Genomic DNA, 18,898 nt, shown 5'->3' on the forward strand with positions numbered 1-18,898 from the left:
GGACCGGACGCTAGGGCCAGAGCTCTAGGAAGCAAACTTGAGTCTACTGAACACATGATGACTGTTATAATTAATTAGTCCTTGCGACCGTCTAAGGCAGTGAATGCTGGCACGCCTCCCATTTACACACGAACCGCGGCTCAGAGAAATACACCTTTCCTAGAAGCCGCACACCTAAGAAGATTCCATTCTCCGATTGGAACTCTGACCTATTTAACTCCAAAAACTAGTCATATCTGGGAGAGTTTTGCATTAACTGCTCAGAGAAAACAAGACCGTCTGTCTGCAAAACCCAAGCCTAGGAGAGGGGTTTGGATGTTGTATAAGGCAATTTTCAGACACTCCCTACAGTGGCGTTAGCGACAGCGGGACCTGTCCTTCAGCCTCGGACTACTGGCGGGTTCTTGCCTGGTGTTAGCCAAGTGCTAGTGGAGACACAGTTGTGGTGAGACTCTAATCTGCAGTGACTCCAACCTTGCCGGGGAAGTCATGTCGGAGCAGCAGCGGCAGGGCGCCGAGCGCGACCTCTACCGGGACACGTGGGTGCGCTACCTGGGTGAGCGTGGGAGTGACAGACGCAGCGACCCCACCACTCCCGGGGCGTGGGGAGGGGGGAAGCAGTGGACTGGGTTGCCGATCTGGAGTCTGAAAAGGGGCTTAGTTCTTATTCGGCTTGGCCTGGAGACAGGGCTCAGGAGAAGGCTAGGGACTTGTCCAAGGTCACACAACCCTGTGGGTTCAGATCTGTCCACGGGGCTCTTCTGGAGGCACAAACCGAGTGTGTGGGTTGCCCTCTGCCATGACCGTGCACTAGCCATGGCGTCATAGGATCTGGACTCCTAGCAAGTCTGCCTTTCCCAGGCTCTTCCTAAGCTTCAGTTTTCTCTTCTGTAAAAAGGGCTGAATGCGAGGCACTCCTGTCGGGTGCTGACTGTAAGAGCGGGCTGAGGTAAGGCCTGGCACTTGATTGATACTGGTCAGCGGAGCCCACCCTCAGTGATTCGGTGGCCTCCGGGTCACCTCCCTGGTGCAGATCCCCAGAACCACGGCTGGGGACTTTGATCAGTGAGCCATGAACTTCATTGTTGGTGTCAGTCCACGGGCCTAGAAACCAACAGGTAAAGTTCCTTGACTGAGGTCACCTGCCGCACTGTAGTTTAGCAGGTTAGGGTTAGAAGCAGCTCTCTGTGTAGCGCCCCCTTGTGGAAAGGGCCGGAGAGTTAAATGCCTTTTCCCTCCAGGCTACGCCAATGAGGTGGGGGAGGCTTTCCGCTCTCTGGTTCCTGCAGCTGTGGTGTGGTTGAGCTATGGAGTGTCCAGCTCCTATGTCCTGGCCGATGCCATAGACAAAGGCAAGAAGGCAGGAGAGGTGAGTGTTAGTTAACCCTTTCCAACCCATCCTAGTGTGGGTGGTATGCAGTCTTGCAGTGGGGACAGCCCTATCCCCGTTAGCGTCTCATAGTGCAGTCCATAAGCTAATCTTGTTTGTAGATGTTCATCCCCACCCGACCAAACCATTTGGGTAGGAGGTGACAGTTGGTACCTCTCCTGGATGTGGGCAAATCACCCCCAACCCTGAAGGTAGTACAGCCCAGTCCTCCTCCCAGCTGCCTTCTACCCTACTACCTCGGCTTGCTCTTCCTCCTTGGTCTACCGGCATGCCTCTGTCTATAGGTTTCCTACCTCTGCCCAGCTGGGCTAAATGTCTTTGTACCTTTCAGGTGCCAAGCCCTGAAGCAGGCCGCAACACCAGAATGGCCCTGGCTGTGGTCGACACCTTTGTGTGGCAGTCTCTGGCCTCTGTGGCTATCCCAGGCTTCACCATCAACCGTCTGTGTGCTGCCTCTCTCTATGTCTTGGGTACTATGACCCACTGGCCCCCGACTGTCCGCAAATGGACCACCACCACACTTGGACTGCTGGCCATCCCCGTCATAATCCACCCCATCGACAGGTAGGGGCCTTTCTGGTCTCAGGGACCAGTCACTTTGCAAGTAGAGTTAGGCTGTGAACTGTGGGCACAAAACGGGGGCAGCAGAGGCAGGGTTGAAGTAGAGAGGCCATCTGTGCTCTTACCAGATAGAGCGGCAGAGCGGCAGAAAAGGAAGCAGAGTGCCTTATGGGTACTGGACAAAGGTCAAGTAAATTCACAGAAATAAAGACCAGTGCTGCAAAATAGCCAGAGTTAGCCAGGAGTGCTGGATTGACGGGAGCTGATAGCAGCATGAGTCAAACTCAGTTTGCTAGGTAAATACAAAATAAAAGTCTTGGGATGTTTTCCGCACGGCTGGATCTAGGCATCTGAGTGCTACTGCCACACAGCATCATCCTTTATCTATCCTTCATCTTCCCAACCTTCATCCATCCTTCAGCATCTCTCCCCATCCCGTCCTTGTGGGTTTCACTCTCCTGCCATGTCCCAGTGACTCATGGTGTCCTGTCCCTCACAACACCTTACGCCCCATTAAAACTTCTCCATAGTGAGAGTCAAGATGCCAAGGAAGATTCTCATTGGCTCCCTCGGATGGAAGAGTCTCATTGGCTCCCTCGGATGAGGGCCCGTGTCTGAGCAGTTGTCCTTCTGAGTAGCCAACCCTGTGTCTTGCGCTTGCTTTTAGCACTAGAGGTAGGACCAGACTGGAGAGAATGCTCAGTGGATACAGCACTGTCTGCTCTTCCAGAAATCCCGAGTTCAATTCTCAGAAAAGACACCATGGCTCACAACCATCTGTAATGGGGTCTGATGCTCTCTTCTTGCATGCAGGTGTTTACGCAGGCACAACATGCATATACATAAAAAATACAGAATTTTGGTTTTTTTGTTTTTTTAAAAAAGATTTATTTATTATTATATGTAAGTACACTGTAGCTGTCTTCAGATACCCCAGAAGAGGGCGTCAGATCTCATTATAGATGGTTGTGAGTCACCATGTGGTTGCTGGGATTTGAACTCAGGACCTTTGGAAGAGCAGTCAGTGCTCTTAACCACTGAGCCATCTCTCCAGCCCCTGTTTTGCTCTTTTGAGATAGGATTCTCTGTATAGCCCTGCTGTCCTAGAACTCACTCTGTAGACCAGGCTGGCCTCAAACTCAGAGATCCACCTGCCACCTGCCTCTGCTTTCCAAGTGCTGGGATTAAAGGTGTGTGCCACCACTGCTCAGCTACAGAAATTATTTTTTAAAAAATCTAAGAGAGGGAGGGAGGGAGAGAGAGAGAGAGAGAGAGAGAGAGAGAGAGAGAGAGAGAACCTCAGTGGTGGCAGGGGTAGGGTGGAGGGGAGCCTAGCTTACCCTGAACCTCACGGTGAGTCCTTTACCCACTGTGCCTCAATTTCTCCAGCTGTAGAAAAAAAAAAAGAGGAAGATGGCTGTTATCCTTGGGGGGAGGGGTGTAAGCATGACTTCCTTAAGGGAAGAGAATAATGGAAGGTATCTTGACATGGTTGCTGTTGGTACCATGCATCGAGAGTCTTTCCCCTAGCCCTTGTGTCTCCTGCATCTCCTCACCCTTGGCTACCTGCTCACCAGGCCTTCTCTCTCTGTAGGTCAGTGGACTTCCTCCTGGACTCTAGCCTGCGCAAGCTGTACCCGTCAGTGGAGAAGCCCAGCACCCCCTGACCCTGCCCTGTGCCTTGCCTGGGGTCGGCCCACTCACATCAAAGAATGTGGATACGTGGCTGTTTGGGGTCCATGGCACTGCCATCTGGGTGGGTTCACATTGATGGGAGCTTAGAGATGAAGGCCCTGAGGAGTAGTGGCAGTGAGTTCCGAGGTGGGACCCAATCCTGTCTGCATCAGTGGCCACGGTTGTGCTGAGTGGGAACGAACCCTGGCTGGGCTTGTCTTTTGAAATCTTTTTTTTAAAAGTATTTATTTTATATGTATAAGTGTTTTACTTGCATGTCTGTATGTATGTGCAGAACCCTTAGAGGTTAAAAGAGGTGATTAGACCCCTCTGGAACTGGAGTTAGGGATGGTTGTGAATCACCATGTGGGTGCCGAGAACTGAATCTGGTTCTTCTGCAAGAGCAGCAAGTGCTCTATTCACTAAAGCACCTCTCAGCCCCAGGCCCTGCTGATGGGGAGTTATGTCCTCCTATGGGAGAGAAGAGTACTAAGGCCATTATATCCTCCCATGGGAGAGAAGAGTACTAAGGCTCTTATGTCCTCCCACGGGAGAGAAGAGTACTAAGGCCCAGAGAGGGCGGGGAATACTCCTGAGATCATGGGACAAGTGAGAGCCAGTCTTCTGGCTATTCTAAGTCACTTTGTGGTAGTGTGGCTGAGTGACTTAGGGAAAGATACAGAGGTACAGCATTTGGGACACTCAGGGCAGAGTCTCTGGCCAGCCTGTTCCTGATGCAGGAGCTTCTGGGCCTGGTTGAGAGGCAGGACAATCACAACCCAAGTGCTAACCTAATAAAACTTTCAAAAATGGCATCTTCTTTTCTTTTCCTCTTCCTGGGGATAAGCAGGGTTGCGATCACAGCACAGTGCTTCCTCTGGAACAGGTAAACTGAGGGAGAAGTTGGCTGGTCTCCTGGCTCTGCAAGAAGGGCTATGGGGAGAACAAGGGAGGGGTGTGTTCAAGCCTGTTCAAGAGCAATATCAGATCCAAGGAAAAGAAAAAGGGGGAAAAGGAGTCAGAAATGAAGGTCTAGGTGGAGAGAAGTGGGAGGTGTTTGTGTTGTGGGTGGGGTGGTGCCTTAGGGTTTCATCGCTTGGAACAGACACCATGACCAAGGCAACTCTTATAAAGGCAAACATTCAGACTGGCTTACAGTTTCAAAAATTTAGTCCATTTTCATAGCAGGAAGCATAATAGCATGCATATAGACATAGTGCTGGAGAAGGAGCTGAGAGTTCTACATCTTGATCTAAAGGTAGCCAAAAGACTGACTGTTCCACAATGGGTGGAGCCTGAGCATAGGAGGAAACCTCCAAAGCCCATCCCCAGAGTGACACACTTCCTCCTACAAGGACACACCTCCTAACAGTACCACTCCCTATGGGCCAAGTGTATTCAAACCACCACATTCCACTTCCTGGTCTCCAAAGACTTGCTCAAACACATGAGCCTATGGGGGCCATACCTTGCCATAGCATAATGCAACATATTTTTAGTCCAACATATTTTTAGTCCCATAGTCTATCACAGTCTCAATATTGTTTTAAAGTCCAAAGTTCAAAGTCTCTTCCAAGACTCAGGTAATCACATACTTAACTCTAATCTAGAAAATCAAAATAAAAAAGCAGATCACATACTTCCAACATATCATGGTACAGAATACACATTATGTCACAGTGGGGAAATACTGGACCAAACCAAGATAAAAACCCAGCTAGACAAACTCCAAGCTCTGCATCTCCATGTCTGATGTCCAACTCCTTTCAGCTTTGATGACTGCAATACACTTCTTTTTCTTGGGCTGGTTCCACTCCCTGTTAGCAGCTTTTCTCGACAGGTGTCCCATGGCTCTGGCATCTCTAACATTTTAGGATCTCCAAGGCAACTTCAACTTCACAGCTTCTTGTTTCAGTGTCTGGGATCCACACATGATCTGAACTCCTCCAAAGGGCTTGGGTCACTTCTCCAGCTCTGTCGTCTGTAGCACTCTAGGCTCTGCTTGATTCCACTCCACTGCTGCTGCTGTTCTTGGTGATCATCTCATAGTACTGGCATCTCCAAAATGCTGGAGTCACTTTGACTAGACTTCACCAATGACCTCTCATAGGCTCTTCATGATGCCAAGCCTCAGCTCCTTTGCATGACCCCTTCAGTCCTGGGCCATCAACTTCAAAGGAGGCTGCACCCTCACCAATGGTCTTCCCTGGCCTCTCACGGTACCGAGCCTCAGCTACTATCCATGACACTTTCTTGCCTTCAAAACTAGTACCACCTGGGTGACTCTTAACACGTTATCAAGTCCAGCTGCAGCATAAGGTATGACCTTGGCTATCTTTGGAACACAGCTTCTTTGTGCTCTCAGAAAACACTTCCCAGAATATTTCACCTCAGTGATACTGGTCTCTTCTTCATTCCAACTAATTTCTTAGTTCCAGATAACAAGCATCAATTGTCCTAGTAACCCCTTCTATTCTTTACTCTAAATCTAAAGCCACGTGGCTGAAGCTGTGGAGTTGGGCTGCAACATGCTCTCCTTGTTCTATTACATTATTACCAGCTTTCTGTTTTCAATGAATTTATTCTCTAACTAAGCTTGGCTATCCTGGAACTTGCTCTGTAGACTGACTTTAAACTCAGAGATCTGCATGCCTATCTCCTGAGTGCTGGGATTAAAGGCTTGATCCACCGTGCCTGGATGGACGTAAGCTTTTCTTTACTTGGAACTTTCTCTGTAGCAGGCTGGTCCTGAACTCAGAGATCTGCTTGTATCTGTCTCCTGGGATTAAAGACATGTACCACCATGCCTGGACCTAAGCTTCTCATAGCCACTATGCCTCGAGATTCAAATCAAAAGCTTCCATCATCCCATGTCAAGATCTGGATCGCTGGGCGGTGGTGGCGCACACCTTTAATCCCAGCACTCGGGAGGCAGAGGCAGGCAGATTTCTGAGTTCGAGGCCAGCCTGGTCTACAAAGTGAGTGCCAGGACAGCCAGGGCTATACAGAGAAACCCTGTCTCGAAAAACAAAACAAAACAAAACAAAACAAAAACAAAAACAAAAATATCTGGATCAAAAGCCTATGTCTTCCAGCCTCAAGATATGGATCACAGGTGTGCCCTTCATTTCTGGATTGTAGTTCATTCCAGATTAAAGGTCTAAATGAAAACAATAACCTGATAATCATAATGTCTAACATGTTATAACTATCTCTTGTTTAATTGTAAACACAAAGAGTAAGTTTAGTTGGGTGGGATCATGTCCCAAGGTCACTACTTCCATTTAATATCCTTGGTTTAGCTCCACTCCACTTTCTGGGACCCCTTTACTCTTTGAATGATACATTTTTGTATTTTTTTTTCTTTCTAAGCTTGCTATACTTGTTTAAATTGCTCTTATCGAGAGTAAACCATAGGATAAAAATCTATGCTGGACTTTTTTGAGACTTCCTTTGTCAATGCCATTCATCCGAATCTCTTCACCTTAGCCTCAGGCAGACTCTCCAGACAACGGCAAAAGCAGCCACCAAAATATCATAAGAATGATCTCCAGGCAACATACTAAAATTCCTCTTCTCTGAAACCTCTAGAGTCAGGCTCCTACGGTTCGAATCTCCCTCAGCACCAACACCCTTCATATTCCCACTAGGATGATCCATGAAGCCCCTCTTAGTGCATTCCACTGCTTCCCAAATCCAAAGTTTCCAAATCCACATTCCTTCAAACAAAAGCATGGTCAGGCCTGTCACAGCAATACCCTAGTCCCTGGTACCTTAGTTAGAGTTTTATTGCTGTGAAGAGATACCATGACCAATGCAACTCTTATAAATGGGGCTGGCTTACAGTTTTAGAGGCTTAGTCCATTATCATCATAGCAGGAAGCATGGTAACATGCAGGCAGACATGGTGCTGGTGAAGGAGCTGAGAGTTCTACATCTTGGTTCAAAGGTAACCAGAAAACTGACTGTTCCACAATGGGTGGAGTCTGAGCATAGGAGGAGACCTCCAAAGCCCACCCCACAGTGACACACTTCCTCTAACAAGGACACACTTCCTAACAGTACCACACCCTATGGGCCAAGTGCATTCAAACCACCACCGGCCATATTGTCCACGTGATGGGGGCTCTCAAGAGCGGTGGCAGGGAGTCTGAACTGGATTCTAGACCTTGTAAGAAGTGATTGGGAAATTTTGGAGAAGATATGGAGAAAGAGGGACCCTTATCAGCTGCTAGTGATATGCAAACTAGGGCAGCCACTATGGAAGTCAGTATGAAGACTCCTCAAAATATTAAAAAGAGAATGGCTATCTGGCCCAGCCACAGCACTCCTGGGCTTAGACCCAGAGAATTCTTGATCCTCATGCAAAGATACTTGCACATCCATTTTCTTCACCATTCTCTTCACCATAGCTGGGAAACGGAGCCGGCTCACCCACAGACAAGTGAAGAATGGAAATGTGGCACACAATGGAGTTTTGTTTGTCTATTTAAAAGGAAATGAAAATCCAAGGGAATGGATGGAAGACAGAGCATGTCTGTGCCTTACTTGTAGCTGTTTGTGCTGTGAGGCCTCTGCTAGGTCGTTTGCCTTCTCTGATCCTTAGGATCTAGATCTGGAGAGGTGAGTTGTGCCATCTACCTTCCTCCTGGGTTAGCAGGGGAGCCAGAGCAGGATGTTGCTAGTCAGTGTTTAACCACTGGCTGCCTTAGGATAGGAAGACTCTATTGTTCATTTCCATGGTGAAAATGCACCCATCCTGTCATCTCTGAAACCATCCACGTGAAGCCCTTGGACACAGCTGGGGAGATCATGTGCTATCGCTGACTGCCAGAAGCTATTCCTTTCAAGAACACCTCAAACCACAGCTGCCAGCAGACTCTCTGTACTGTGTCTCTTCTGGCACACACAGGAATAGGGATTTAACTATAATAATTATGTCCTAAAAGCCAACCCCCTGCAGGGAACTAGGCAACATCTCCCCAGCAACAAACCAGTTTATTTCCACTGAAGTTCTCCCTGGGAAGCCAGTGATCTCATTAGGCTTACAGAGCATGCCTGAGGAGTTGCAAACAGGGGCACAAATGACCCTAAAGCACACACAGGAAGACCTGCACCCAGCATGGGTGATGGCTTCCCCATGGCTATAGAGATGAAACCATCTCCCTAGTCCTTTCCGACCTAGATATGTCTAGCCTTTCTCTGAGGCCTCGTGCCACTAGAACAGGCCTGCACAGACCTGGCTGAGAGAAGTGGCTGGACACTGTCCTGTGAAAAACAGTCAAGACAACAAAGCCCAGCTGTGACTGTCTTTTGTGAGTGGACACAGTTGAACTCATGAGGATGGTGGCAGTTTGGCTCTTAGGAGAGTGTTGTTCATGGCTGTCTGTTATTTCTGCTCCCTCAAAAGGGGTGCCTGTACTCAGATGAAGTCTTAATTGGTCAGATAAAGCTAAAGCTTGTGATTGGGCAGTAGAAGGAGGGGGTGGAGCTCAAAGTTTTAGAGAAGGGAAAGAGGAGGAAGAGGTCAGATGAGACAGAATGAGAGAGACAAAATGGAACCAGAAGGAGGGGATGGAGCTGACCCACATGGTCTGGAGAAGCCACAAGTAGCTGGGGCTTTCATAGATGGGAAATAGAGTAATGTAGGTACATTTGCCTGATCTAGGTGTGCACTTTGTATTTATATCAATTGACTTTTGTGTCTTTGTGTGGGCATTTTGGGGTTGGAGATTTACTCTTATAAATCTGGTTGGTATATTACAACTCTCTGGTGTTATCATTTTATGGGCCTAGGGGAATCTGAACTAGTGGTAGCTGGCTTTCTGCTGGCTAGCCACAGGGGGTGGATGTCCTGGGAAGACATGAGTAGCTTGGCAGCAGCTGGCCTCAGGAACCATGGGGGAGGGGGAGAGCGCCGTGCCTAGCCGGATTAGTGTGGATTATTTTTTTAAACTACATGCTACAGGAGAGTCTTTTGCAACCAACTACAGTGGTAATAATAAAATAGAATGGTGACAATCACATACTACAGTAAGAGCTATTTAAGACTTACACATGCCGGGCGTGGTAGCGCGCGCCTTTAATCCCAGCACTCGGGAGGCAGAGGCAGGCGGATTTCTGAGTTCAAGGCCAGCCTGGTCTACAGTGTGAGTTCCAGGACAGCCAGGGCTATACAGAGAAACCCTGTCTCGAAAAAACTAAAAAAAAAAAAAAAAAAAAGACTTACACATTACTTATCTCTGGAATTTTCTACTTAATACATAGATAGCAACTTGTTACAGGTAGCTGCTGCACAGAAAGGAAGACCAACAGTGAGGCTGCTGACGGTAGATATAGGTAGATATACATAATCTCAATAGGGGTGAGGAGATGGCTCAGGGGCTAGAAGCATTTGGAGTCCTGGAGGCCCTATAGATTGTCCTGAGATTCACCAGTGACCCTTAACCTTGTACCATGGGAGAGAGGTTGTGCCAGCCAAGGGTAATGGCTTCTCACTCTAATAGAGGAAAATCAAAGGACAGCTTGAGGAAGGGTCATGAGACAGAAATGGCTACCCAGGCATGGTGGTACATACCTTTATCTGAGCACTTGGGAGGCAGAGACAGGTGGATCTCTGTGAGCTCAGGACTAACCTGGTCTACACAGAGTCTAGGCTATCAAGGGCTACATAATGATATCCCATCTCAAACAAAAGCAAAACAAAACAGCAAACAAACGAGTCTCTAGAATTCTACTAACCTCAGCTTCTCCAGATTGGTACAACTGGTGACAATCTCAGGGCCACCTGTCATGGCATCAACGCTTGATAGAAAAGGACAGTTCTTAGGAATGGCTTTTCTGGGTTTGAGGATTGCTCAACACTTCCAACACTCTCTGGGCTGAAGTCTGCCTGGGCCTTTTTGTGAAGGCTGAGCTTTCCCAGTGGCTTGCTACTCTTGACTTGCTCCATTCTAACCCCTCATTTCCGGCATTGATGATAACAGCTAATGAAAATGTGGGTTCAAATCATAGCACTCCCACCTCCACTTGCAGCCTGAGGAACTCTGACCTTCAGTGGTTTCTAGTGAAAGAACCTAGTGGGGAAACCCCCACTCAACTCTTGATTTGGCGTGCACCCAAGAATTACGAACAGAACAGAACACCTTGATGTAATACACGAGGTAGTTTAATGACGGAGCTCTGGACTGACATGCATCTCACACAGGAGATAACAGATGTTGGCCTTGAGGCTCAAAAGTTAGGGGTTTTTATGGAAGAAAAAGGGATAGGGGTGGGAGGAATTTCAACAAAGGTATGGGATTGGCTCATTCAAACATTAACAGAAAGATTACATGTCAGCAAAAGGGTATCAGGACTTTGTTCCTGTGGGCTGGGGGCTTATCTTTGTTCACAAAGCAATCAGTTGATGTATGACTTTACCCGGTGTCAAGGGGCAATAGCCCTGCTTGTGTCCTTGCATTCCTTCATTTCCCTCTTCTTCTACTAAGTAATTCTAATCTTAGAATTTTAGAAGTCTATATCTCTATGTGGAGAATAGAAATCATACTCTTCTTCTATCTTAACTCTAGGTTGGTGTTGGCGCTGGAGGACCATATGCTAAACTGTATCTTTAACCTGGGAACAAAAACAGAATAAGAAGGGATAATAAACAGGACTAGGCAGGGACCCTTCTAGTGAGGCTTGAGGGTCTCAGCATGACACAGGTGCACGTAGATCAGACCTCTGGCTGGAACTGGTGAGATGTCCTTGGGGTACCCGGCTCGTTCGCTGTAGTCAGTTGTGGCCAGACTTCTTTCTGCACCACCTGCAAGCCTTTTAACTTAGTATACAGATTATTATTACAACAACATGTAGGTTTAAACACATCATTTAAGACAGTTATGGGCATGGAGGCCCCATAAAGGATCTCAAAAAGAGTAAGACTGAATCAAGAGGGAGTATTTCTAGTTCCAAATAGGGCAAGGGGAAGGAGCACCAAGTCTGTGCCAGTTTCTATGGTTAATTTTGTCAAGGTCTCTTTTAGAGTTCTATTTATTCTTTCTATCTGTCCTGAGCTTTGGAGCCTGTATGCACAATGTAACTTTTTTTTTTTCCCCCTGGTGCTGGTATTTTATTTCTTTGTGTACATTAGGCCATGAATTTGTATGGAATGGGCTCCAACAGCTCAGGCTCTTTTGTGTTAGTCCTCACAAAGTGTGCTTCTCTGGGTGGCGCAGACTGGCGCGTCAGCTGCACCCAGGTACCCTTCTCTTTGGCTTCCTTTTTCTTCTGGTCATTCTCCTTCACCCGCTTCAGGAGGCTGTCCCTGCTCTTTGAGTGCTTGATGTGCTCAATCCACGCATTGATCCTCGTGGCCAGAATTTTGCCCTTAACCTGCTTGTTGACAATGATGCCCACGGCATGCTGGGTGACATTGTAGACTCTTCCGGTTTTGCCGTGGTAGCACTTATGGGGCATTCCTTTTTGAACAGTGCCCATTCCCTTGATGTCTACAATATCACCCTTCTTGTAGATTCGCATGTATGTGGCCAAAGGAACAACACCATGTTTCCTAAAAGGTCTAGAGAACATATACCGGGTGCCTCTCCTCTTTCCCTTTGTGTTCGCCATTTTGGCGAGTTACTGGAAGATGGCTGCGGTGGCTGAAAGCACAATGTAACTTCTAATCAATCTCTAATATCTTGGCCAGACCTTGACTTACCTGGGCAACAAAGGAAGGGCTATTATCTGACACTATTGCTTTTGGCACTCCGAACCTTGGAAGATTTTTCTTTAATAACCTTCTTGATGAGTACCTGAGCAGTCTCATTTTTACAGGGAAAAGCTTCTATCCATCTTGAGAACGTTCACAAAACCAGAAGGTATTCATACACATAATTTTCTCAGTAAAGTCTATTTTCCAGTAGATGTCAGGTCTGTCTTCCCATGGGAGGACTAGTTTTCTTCCTTCAGTTTCTACTATTTTATATATATAGACTTTGTTTCTGTGGGCTGGGGGCTTATCTTTGTTCACATAGCAACCAGTTGATGTATGACTTTACCCAGCGTCAAGGGGCAATAGACAGAGGGGAGGTTCCAGCCAGATGGTGTTGACTTAGACAAGATTGCCCTGCTTGTGTCCTTGCATTCCTTCACTAGAAGCCTGGGGATATAGCTGTCAATGAGGCGGGTTTATCCCTCCCTGGCTTCTGGCTGGAGGACAGTGTCTTTTTAGTGTTCTATGGGAAAGGCCCCAGGGAGGTTGCTCCTGCATCAAGGGATGAGCACTCTGATCATTTGGGCTTTTAGTGCCCGTAGTGATGATCATCTCCTACACACACACACACACACACACACACACACACACACACACACACACACAAGCTCTACTCCCGAAGGTTACTTTTTACCCTGCCCTTTTCAGTCTCTGCTTCTCAGCACCAAGACTGAGCATCTCTTTCCAATTACATCCTTTCCCCCATGACATTCTGCCTTCCTCCAGGCTCACAGTGACGGGTGCCTGTGTGGCTGGCGATCTTGTCACGACTTGATTAGTTGCTTCTCCATTGGCCACAACACCTGACAGAAACAACTTAAGGGGGGAAAAGTTTACTTGTCTCGTGGTTCCAGTGGGGGGTTAGAGTATCATGGCAGGAGAGGCTATGGGAGTGTGAGAGACTCCTCAGACCCCAAAAGGCAGAGAGAATATGGGTGGGTAGCAGAGCTCAGGCAAAGCGTTCAAAGACCAGTCCCAGCCAGGCCCCACCTCCTAACAGTACCAATACAGGACCATGGAACAAGCATGCAAACACGAGCCTCTGGGGGACACTTCAGATTCAAACCATCACTTTATATAAGGGACTCGAGTGTCCTCGGATTTCAAGATCATAGTAATGGCGCTGTCCCGAAGGTAATCCTCTGAGGATACCAAGGGTGGTACTACTGCCTTTCAAGCTGTGTGGCCTAAAGTCTCAGTTTCTTCATCTGTGAAGTGGGCCTGCTTGTGGCTGCTGCAGAGAACTTTAGGGAAGGATTATCAGGAGAGTTAAACCGAACGATAGCTGCCCCAGGCCGACAGCAGAGACCAGCGTCTAACGACATAGGGGGCAGTACTTGCTATTCTCCTAGAGTGTAAGGATGTCAAAGAGTTACATGCCTCCTAAACTCTTGGGTTTAAAAACTTGATCCAGGCATAGTGGCTAAAGCCTTTAGTCCCTGCACTTGGAAGGTAGATGCAGGCAGATCTCTGAGTTCAAGACCAGCTTGGTCTACACACCAAACAGAAGGAGAAGAAGAAAATGAATTAAAAACTTATAGTCAGCTTGTCTTGGCTTCCTCTGCTGCCTTAGCAACAGACATAGGTTCCTCTCAAAGGCTCTGCTAATCCAGACGTGGCTAGAGGTTGCTTCCCCATAAGGAGTTTGCCTCTCTGGTAGAACCTACATCGTGAGGGCTCAGGCCAGGGTCAGTCACACCTGACTTGTGGCTTTAGGCAGAGCAGAGCAAAGGGGCTAAGGTCCTTGCTCCCATCTCTCAGGAAGTGTGGCCTTCTGCCCATCACCCTTTCCTGAAGATGCCTTGGGTCCACTGTAGCCCCTGCTGGCCTCTGTTGGTGTGGGACTTACCCTTGTCTGCTGTACCAGTTCCTCTGGGAGGGGAACCTTCTAGAGATATTCCATATGAGCCTCAAGGAGCTCAAAAAGCCCTTGTGCCTTTTTGTCTTAGAACAAGCAGTCTGGCATTTGGGTTCCCAGGCAAGTCCTGGCTAGTTTTAGGGAACACTCAAAATAGCCACGAGGGGGCAGCATATCCTAACATGCTCTTGTCAGCTGGTCCAACTGTTCATAGTGACCAGTTTCTTAGCGAACTGCTCCTGAGTTGTCATTGCAGGCACAAGCTTCTAAGGCCACCCCCATGCCACCACTCAGCTCGTGGCACTCTTCAGTTAGGGCAGAATGGACCCCATAGGCTGTGTGGCTTTGGACAAGACATTTAATGCTCCTGAGCCTTTGTCCCCTCGGTGTGAAATTCCTAATTATCTGAAGCAACCAAAAAGATCACAGGAGAATGGCTGGAAAGACGTTAATCTGGGTGGTGACTCCACTGCTGCTGGCTCCCACTAGTGTAACAAAAGGTATCCACTTTAAAATGACTGAGTTGTCTCACCTGGTGGTTGATCCAGGTGTAAGACTTGCCAGTCTTAGCAAAGCATTGAGGGATTCCATCTGTAAGGATTTTCTGAGCCACACATGCTATCTCAGACCTGCAGTCCCACTTCTTGAGAGGCTAGGGGAGGAAGAATGTGAGTTTGAGGTCCATCCTGGGCTGCAGAGCAAGACCTTGTCCTCCTTTGCACCTTAATGAAATAGTTTATTTGGAGAAAATGTTTGTGTGACCTCAGAAGTGTGTGTGTGTGTGTGTGTGTGTGTGTCAAATGTGTAGGAAGTCCCTTTTCTGCTCTGTGCCAGAAGAGTCTTCTGACCAGATCTTGTGGGGCTGAATCTTTCCAAGTCCTCCTTTGGTAGACACGTTCCTTGACTTCTGATGGCCCCTCAGAGCCACCGTCCTTGGAGTCTTATCTCTCCCCATGACACACCATGTCCACATAATTGCTTCTCCCAGCTTGCAGTGTTCTCTGGATGCCCCCATCACAGTGGTGAACCAGGGTAGGTCTGTGATCTCTGTGATCTGTGTACTCAGGAAACTGAGGCAGGAGGATGGTATGTTCCAGGCCAGCCTATGCTACACACTGAGACTTGGAAAGAGACGGGGTAGGGATGAGTCCTCATTACAGTTTCCTGTGCTGAGTGCCCCAAGATCAGGATGTCAAGTGTGCAGTAGTGTAACAGTATCACACTGACCGTAAATGTCTTCAAGAGTTCGAGGTCAACCTGGTGTACATTGTGAGTTCCAGGACAGCTAGGGCTATATAAAGAGACCCATAAATAAATAAAACCATAAATAAAACAAAACCAACCAATTAACCAAATCAAATGTTTCCAGGAAATGTCATGATGGTGACAAGCCCAAAGCTTTGCCACTGTGACTATTTGGCAGGGATGAAGACATTCTAGAGTCATTCTAGAGAAGCGATTCTCAACATGTGGGTCACAACTCCGTTGGGGGTCAAATGACCCTTTAACAGGGATCACCCAAGACCATGGGAGAGCAGACATATTTACAATTCAAAACAGAAGCAAAACTACAGCTATGGATTGCCAATGAAAACGACTTTATGGTTCAACCTGAGGAACTAGAGTAAGGCGTTGCAGCATTCAGAAGGCTGAGAACCACTGCTCCACAGGTGCAACCTCCCTCTGGCTGTCAGGATGCTAAAACAATGGTTCTTCCTCAGGTGTCTCGAGCTGGAGAAGGAAAGAGCTGAAGCTGGAGCACTCAGAGGGACAGACTCCATAAGCTGTGTGACTTTGGACAACTCACCTAACTCCTTGAGTCTTGGTTTCCAGGTCTCGAGCCATCCAAGAGCACAAGGTGACCCAAGATACTGAGTGTTGTGTCGATGAATTCTTGCTCAGAGGTGTGGGCAAGGAGCTACGGGGGCATCCCAGGCTCTGCTGGGGAGTTTCTTCTTGTCACTCTGCTTTCCTTGCTGGGGCTCTTTTGAGGTCACCGCAGGAAATGGGTGTTGGAGACACTGGTTTACCAAACGAAATAAGGAGGCCAAGCCCTGCCTGTTTCTAGAGGATATCTTAGAAATGTGCTCTGGATGTTGCATGGAGTATAGTTGTGTAGCCCAGGCTGGCCCCAAACTGCCTAGGTAGCCAACGATGGCCTTGAGCTCTTGATTTTTCCTGTCCCCACCTCCCAAGTGACAGGTAACAGGTATATTCCACCAGGGCCAACTCCAAGTAATTATTTTTTTTATTTTTATTTTTTTTATTTTTTTGATTTTTGAGACAGGGTTTCTCTGTATAGCCCTGGCTGTCCTGGAGCTCACTTTGTAGACCAGGCTGGCCTCGAACTCAGAAATCTGCCTGCCTCTGCCTCCCAAGTGCTGGGATTAAAGGCGTGCGCCACCACGCCCGGCTCCAAGCAATTCTTCAATAAATTTACAATGAAGATTCTGATCTCTCTAGAGGTCTGTCCCCGCCATCACTTCATGTGGCACTCCTGTTCTCTTGCACTACATGTTAGGAGATAGACATGGACCCTTGGTGTTGTCTCCCTGGCAATGGGTTCTTAGGGAAGGAAGAAGAAACAGAACCTTGGGTTTCTTTTACACCTGCACAGCACACTTCCATCTTTCTGGTAGTCAGTCTCTCTGCTCAGCTGCAGGGAGAGGAGCCCTAACAAAAAATACCAACACCACCGCTCACAGCTTTGCTGGCTCCCAGTGTGCAGAGAGCTCATACTCTGTCTTCTGACCCTACTGCCTCAGTGGGCACGAGGTGGGGGGGTCCCCTCTCTCCAGCTCTGTATCCCTGATGCTCAGCCATTTTCTTCCAAGGTTCTCATATCGTGCCTTGCACAAAATGTGGATGCTGCCACACTGCATTCCAAGGGCCAATTTATTCTTTCTTTCTTCCATCCATTCTCCCTAAGTATTTTTACCCTGAGTACATGAGTGCAGTGCTGATAGAGGCCACAAGAGGGAGCTGGCTCCTGTGGAGCTGAAGTACTGAGTCTGAGCTAGGAGACAAACTCAGGCTCCCTGTAAATCAGGAAGTGCTCTTGACCTCTGAACTGTCTCTCCAGTCCCCCTCCCACTTGCTTCTCTCCCTCATTCTTCATTATAGACTTGCCAGATAAAGCACAGTGTGATGTAGGGAGAGGGATGTTTGGGAAATGTTATATGGAAAAGCTCTATGAAAGCTACCGTTTTATAAACTTCCTTAAACAATGTGTATTTAAAAGTTTTCCTTAGCATGCCCTTACACAGAATGTTCCTCCCAGAAGCCATAGATAATTAAACAAATGTGCCAGTGACAGGCGTGGAATACCTTTTGTCATGGTGGTGGTGTGGGGCCACAGACCCCCCAAAACAGTAAAATGATTGCCCTCACTCTTGGTTACCCAGACCTTACTGGGATAGGCAGAGCCTCACGCTGAAGACACCACACGCTTTGATCACAGGACACAGAGAAATCAAACTGGTAGTGATCCGTAACCATCCTCCCCGACAGCTAGATTCCACAGCGCCAGGCGGTGCTATACAGGCACAGAGAAGCCATTAAGTGTCTTACCCAGATGAGTATGGTGTCAGCTACAGTTATGAGCAGTCTGGGGAGATACGCCCACAGTGCAGTGACAACATGGATGATGTTGGAACAACCAATCGGAATGAAGGTCTATTCTGCAGGAGGCAGCTCACGCTGGTACAGTAAACCTGGCCGAGAACCCATGACAGGAGAGCACATAGAACCAACTGCTATTGCTTTGCTAAAGGGTTGCAGTATCCCAGTGCCTTCTAAGGTTTTAACCTTATGCCCAGATGCAACTCCCACGTCCAGCAGAGGATCATCTCTATCAGGACACGGTGGTGAGTACAGACTCACGACTGGCCAGAGTGCAGAGAATAAGTGGAGTGCACCTGTCATTCCCTGCACAGGGCACAGAAGGGGACAGAAAGTTTGTTAAGAGTCAGAGGCTAGGAAGTCTTCTGGGTGTGGTGGGACCAATGCACTCAGTCTTGCAGTAGCTGCGGGTGCCAGCACACGCAATACCATCAGTCATGCAATACCATCAGTCATGCAATACCATCAGTCATGCAATACTCCAGTACATAAAGGGATGGGATTCACAAGGTCTGCTACCGAGCCAGAGAGCTATTGACAGTGGGTGGCCTCTGGAAGGAAGGGTTTATCTTCTTCAACAGTGTGGCCCATGGCAGGTTGCCCATGCTACAGTGGCTGGAGTCCTATATCCATGAGCATCGAGCATCCGGGCAGCTCTGGTTGGGCTTAGTGGGTTAGAAAAAACAAAAGGAGACATAGAGTTGAAGTAAAAGAAGACATGGAGTTGAGGAGATGTGTATTCAGGGGGTTCTAGGAAGGGCTGGAATGGGAGGAAGAGGCGTGACTATGACCAAAACACATTGTATTCACTTGTGAAATTACTAAGGAATGGGTAAATAGTTTTGAAAAGATATGGGATGTTCAGTTAAACTTTAATGTCAGTAATGAATACATTTTAAGAACCATCCAATATCACTCAAAAAGAGTCTTTTAAGTCTGACATCTTTCTCTTTCCCATCTTTCTTCTCTTCTTTTGTGATTTCAGTTACTTTCCCCTACCCTGCCTGCTCAGAAAGCAGGAGGAAGTCTCACCCTG

The 18,898-nt window shown here is 47.8% G+C and overlaps 1 protein-coding gene and 1 pseudogene across 1 annotated transcript; one reads left to right on the top strand and one right to left on the bottom strand.

Moving 5' to 3' along the window:
- Positions 1–138: 138 nt before the first annotated feature.
- Mtfp1 (mitochondrial fission process 1) lies at positions 139–4,440 on the top strand. The gene is made up of 4 exons (XM_021176968.3): positions 139–556; positions 1,242–1,369; positions 1,722–1,954; positions 3,546–4,440. Exons 1-4 carry the CDS (start codon positions 490–492, stop codon positions 3,616–3,618), a joined length of 501 nt encoding a protein of 166 aa, XP_021032627.1. The 5' UTR covers positions 139–489; the 3' UTR covers positions 3,619–4,440.
- A 7,300-nt stretch (positions 4,441–11,740) lies between these two features.
- On the bottom strand, positions 11,741–12,253 carry LOC110306056 (large ribosomal subunit protein eL21 pseudogene; annotated as a pseudogene).
- Between the last annotated feature and the right edge of the window lie 6,645 nt (positions 12,254–18,898).

This window comes from Mus caroli, unplaced genomic scaffold, assembly GCF_978045245.1.
Source record: "Mus caroli unplaced genomic scaffold, Mus_caroli_1 scaffold_13, whole genome shotgun sequence".
Classification (NCBI taxonomy): domain Eukaryota; kingdom Metazoa; phylum Chordata; class Mammalia; order Rodentia; family Muridae; genus Mus; species Mus caroli.

What these genes read in the sequence shown, in the direction of transcription:
- Mtfp1 (XM_021176968.3), top strand. Translation starts at nt 490, where the DNA reads ATGTCGGAGCAGCAGCGGCAGGGCGCCGAGCGCGACCTCTACCGGGAC. An exon ending in CACGTGGGTGCGCTACCTGG is followed by an intron (nt 557 to 1,241) that starts GTGAGCGTGGGA and finishes TTTTCCCTCCAG; the next exon opens with GCTACGCCAATGAGGTGGGG. An exon ending in AAGGCAAGAAGGCAGGAGAG is followed by an intron (nt 1,370 to 1,721) that starts GTGAGTGTTAGT and finishes TGTACCTTTCAG; the next exon opens with GTGCCAAGCCCTGAAGCAGG.